We start from the raw sequence: 2,414 nt of genomic DNA, 5'->3' as shown, positions 1-2,414 counted from the left end.
GTGGGCCACGTCCGCGAGCTTCCGGAGCGCGGGCTCGCCGAGCGACTGGAGCACGCTCACCTTGTTGAGCCACGCGAGGACCTTGTCCTTGGTCAGGTTTAGCAGGTTGTCGCAGAAGAGCCCGCAGGCGACGTCGGAGTCGCGCTTTGCCATCATCTCCTTGATGTACTTGTCCTGGCTCAGCACGAGGAGGTACGTCTTGCCCTGCGCGAGCACGTCCGTCGGCATCCTGCCCGTGGCCTCGTCAGCCTCCTGCTCCACGTTCTGCACGAGTTCCACAAGCCCGAGCATCTCGTTCTCGCCGACGACCTTGATCACAGTCCTGTTCTTGGCGCTGTCGCGGCCGTTCGCGCTGCCCGCCTTGTAGCTCACCATGCGCAAACCCCCCTTCTCCACAATAACTAAATCCCTCAAACCGACCTTGTGGCTGAAGATCGACGCGCCGTTGGGCACGACGCGCCGCACGAAGTAGGACGCGATGCGGTCCCGGTGGGCGCAGGCCTCCTCGACGCTGAGACCGTTGGCGCCCTCCTCGAAGCAGCCGAAGATGGGCGTGTGGTCGCTGAGCACGGCAGTCGAGTCCGGCGCGACGGCGAATTTGTCCTGCTGCCCGCCCATGGCGCCCGCGCCGCCCGAACCTTGATGGGAATCCTAAATAGAGGAATCCTAGAATCTGGGTTTGACCAAAGTAGCCACATACAAAAGGTCAAGTAAAATCACAGGATTTAGGAGTAGGCTAATGTTTCCCTTAACGGATTCTCGGCTGAACCTAACCACGCGCGCGTGGGCACGGCTTTTAATACCATTGTGGGAGTCCTAAATCACAAAAAAAAAATCCACAAAAGGAGTCCTAAATCACGATTTTTCTACCATTTAGGGAGTGGTTTAGAGGCGCCGTGTGTGGGAAATGGAGTGTGTCTTATTTGCAATTAGATCCAGAATGGAGACCATTTCTTGAGGAACTATGGAAAGTGTGGTATAAAAAGAGGGAGGTGTTTTGGCGTAAGAAATATACGGGTGCTTTTGAAGCCGAAGAAAGAGAAGAAAGAAGGTTGGAACTCAGCCGCCTAACGCTGAGCATAAAGTTAACGAACCAATCCTTACAAAACTTGGCTAGGTATCCAAGTGGTCCTGGCGTATCCCTTGAGCCGCTAACATGATGGTCCAACGATCGCTGACGCTGGGTTCGGCATGTTCCGGACCACGGAAGGAGAAAGTGGGATCACTTCGCTGCAGGAAGTCGGGGTCGATGGTCTCATAAAATTACTCCATGTCGTGCGGGGGGCAGCAGAAGTCGAACAAGCCACGGTGGGCGCGTCGCGCGGCTGAGGGGCCGGGCAGGAGGGATCTCGGCTTCTACGTGTTCCCCCGCGACACGGACTGAAGTTTCGAGGCCTCCGACCCCGAGTTCCAACGGCAAAGTGAACTCATTTTTTTACCCCCCATCAGGCAGAACATGCCCAACGCGGCGTCAGTGATCGTTGGACCATCATGCTAGCAGCTCAAGGGATACTCTAGGACTACTTGGATACCTAGCCAAGTTTTGTAAGGATTGGTTCGAAGAAAAAAGATTAGAGAATGAACAAAAGAGATTGATGCGAAATCAATAGGCTCGCGAGCGTCGTGCCCGAATTAAAGAAGAGAAGAGGATGAGTATGATTTTATCTGAATAAAAAGCGAAAAGCCCAACGAAGTTGGGCGTGCGTGGCGCAGCCACATTAGGTTCTTCCAGAAGATTCTTGGATGGGCACGGGGACATTGGTTTTCAGTTTGTGTTTAGCGCTTTGAAGATGTCTGGAGTACGCTCTACGCGTCCTGTAGTCCGATGGCCACTCCTGCCAGTTGTCGGCTAGTACTCGCCGCAGCAGTCACGCACAAGGCCAAGTGCCATCAAATTGACATCCCAAATGCCTTCATTCAGGGCGCGGAGCGCAATATGTTTATCAATCCGATCTACCGACAGGCCTTGTCCTATCTCAGGCCATACACAGAACGAGCGGTTCATTATTCGGGATTCGGACAAATGATAATTGAGGGGGTTGAACGATGGCCGAACAAATATCTGACGCTGCGTTCGGCATATTCCGGGCCACTGTGGAAGAAGCTGAGAGCACTTCGCCGTACGAAGTCGGGGTCGGCGATCTCGAAAAGTCACTCCATGTCAAGCGAGAGGCAGCAGAAGTCGAACACGCCACGGTGGGCGCGTCGCGCGGCGCTGGGGGGCGGGGAACAGAGATCTCAGCTTCTGCGCTTTCCCCCACGAGACGGACTGAAGTTTCAGGATCTCTGACCCCAAGTTCCTACGGCGAACTACTCTCGTTTTCTTCCCCTGTGAACCATAATATGCCCAACGCAGCGTCAGAGATCGTTGGACCATGCTCGAAACTCAGACGTCTGAAGTCTCGTCCGACCAA

The 2,414-nt window shown here is 54.6% G+C and overlaps 1 protein-coding gene across 1 annotated transcript in view; it reads right to left on the bottom strand.

The window, feature by feature from the left end:
• The window catches only part of AURANDRAFT_68271 (hypothetical protein), a gene marked incomplete at both ends in the record, with an annotated part of 2,716 nt that extends 2,098 nt beyond the window's left edge, over window positions 1-618 (bottom strand). Inside the window, one exon of the mRNA XM_009043918.1 lies at window positions 61-618. Coding sequence (XP_009042166.1) covers window positions 61-618 — 558 coding nt within the window. The remainder of the gene's footprint in view (window positions 1-60) is intronic.
• Window positions 619-2,414: the final 1,796 nt, after the last annotated feature.

Source organism: Aureococcus anophagefferens (genome assembly GCF_000186865.1).
Source record: "Aureococcus anophagefferens unplaced genomic scaffold AURANscaffold_82, whole genome shotgun sequence".
NCBI lineage: Eukaryota > Pelagophyceae > Pelagomonadales > Pelagomonadaceae > Aureococcus > Aureococcus anophagefferens.
Note: the sequence above shows the minus strand (reverse complement) of the source record. Positions and strands in the feature narration are given on the sequence as shown.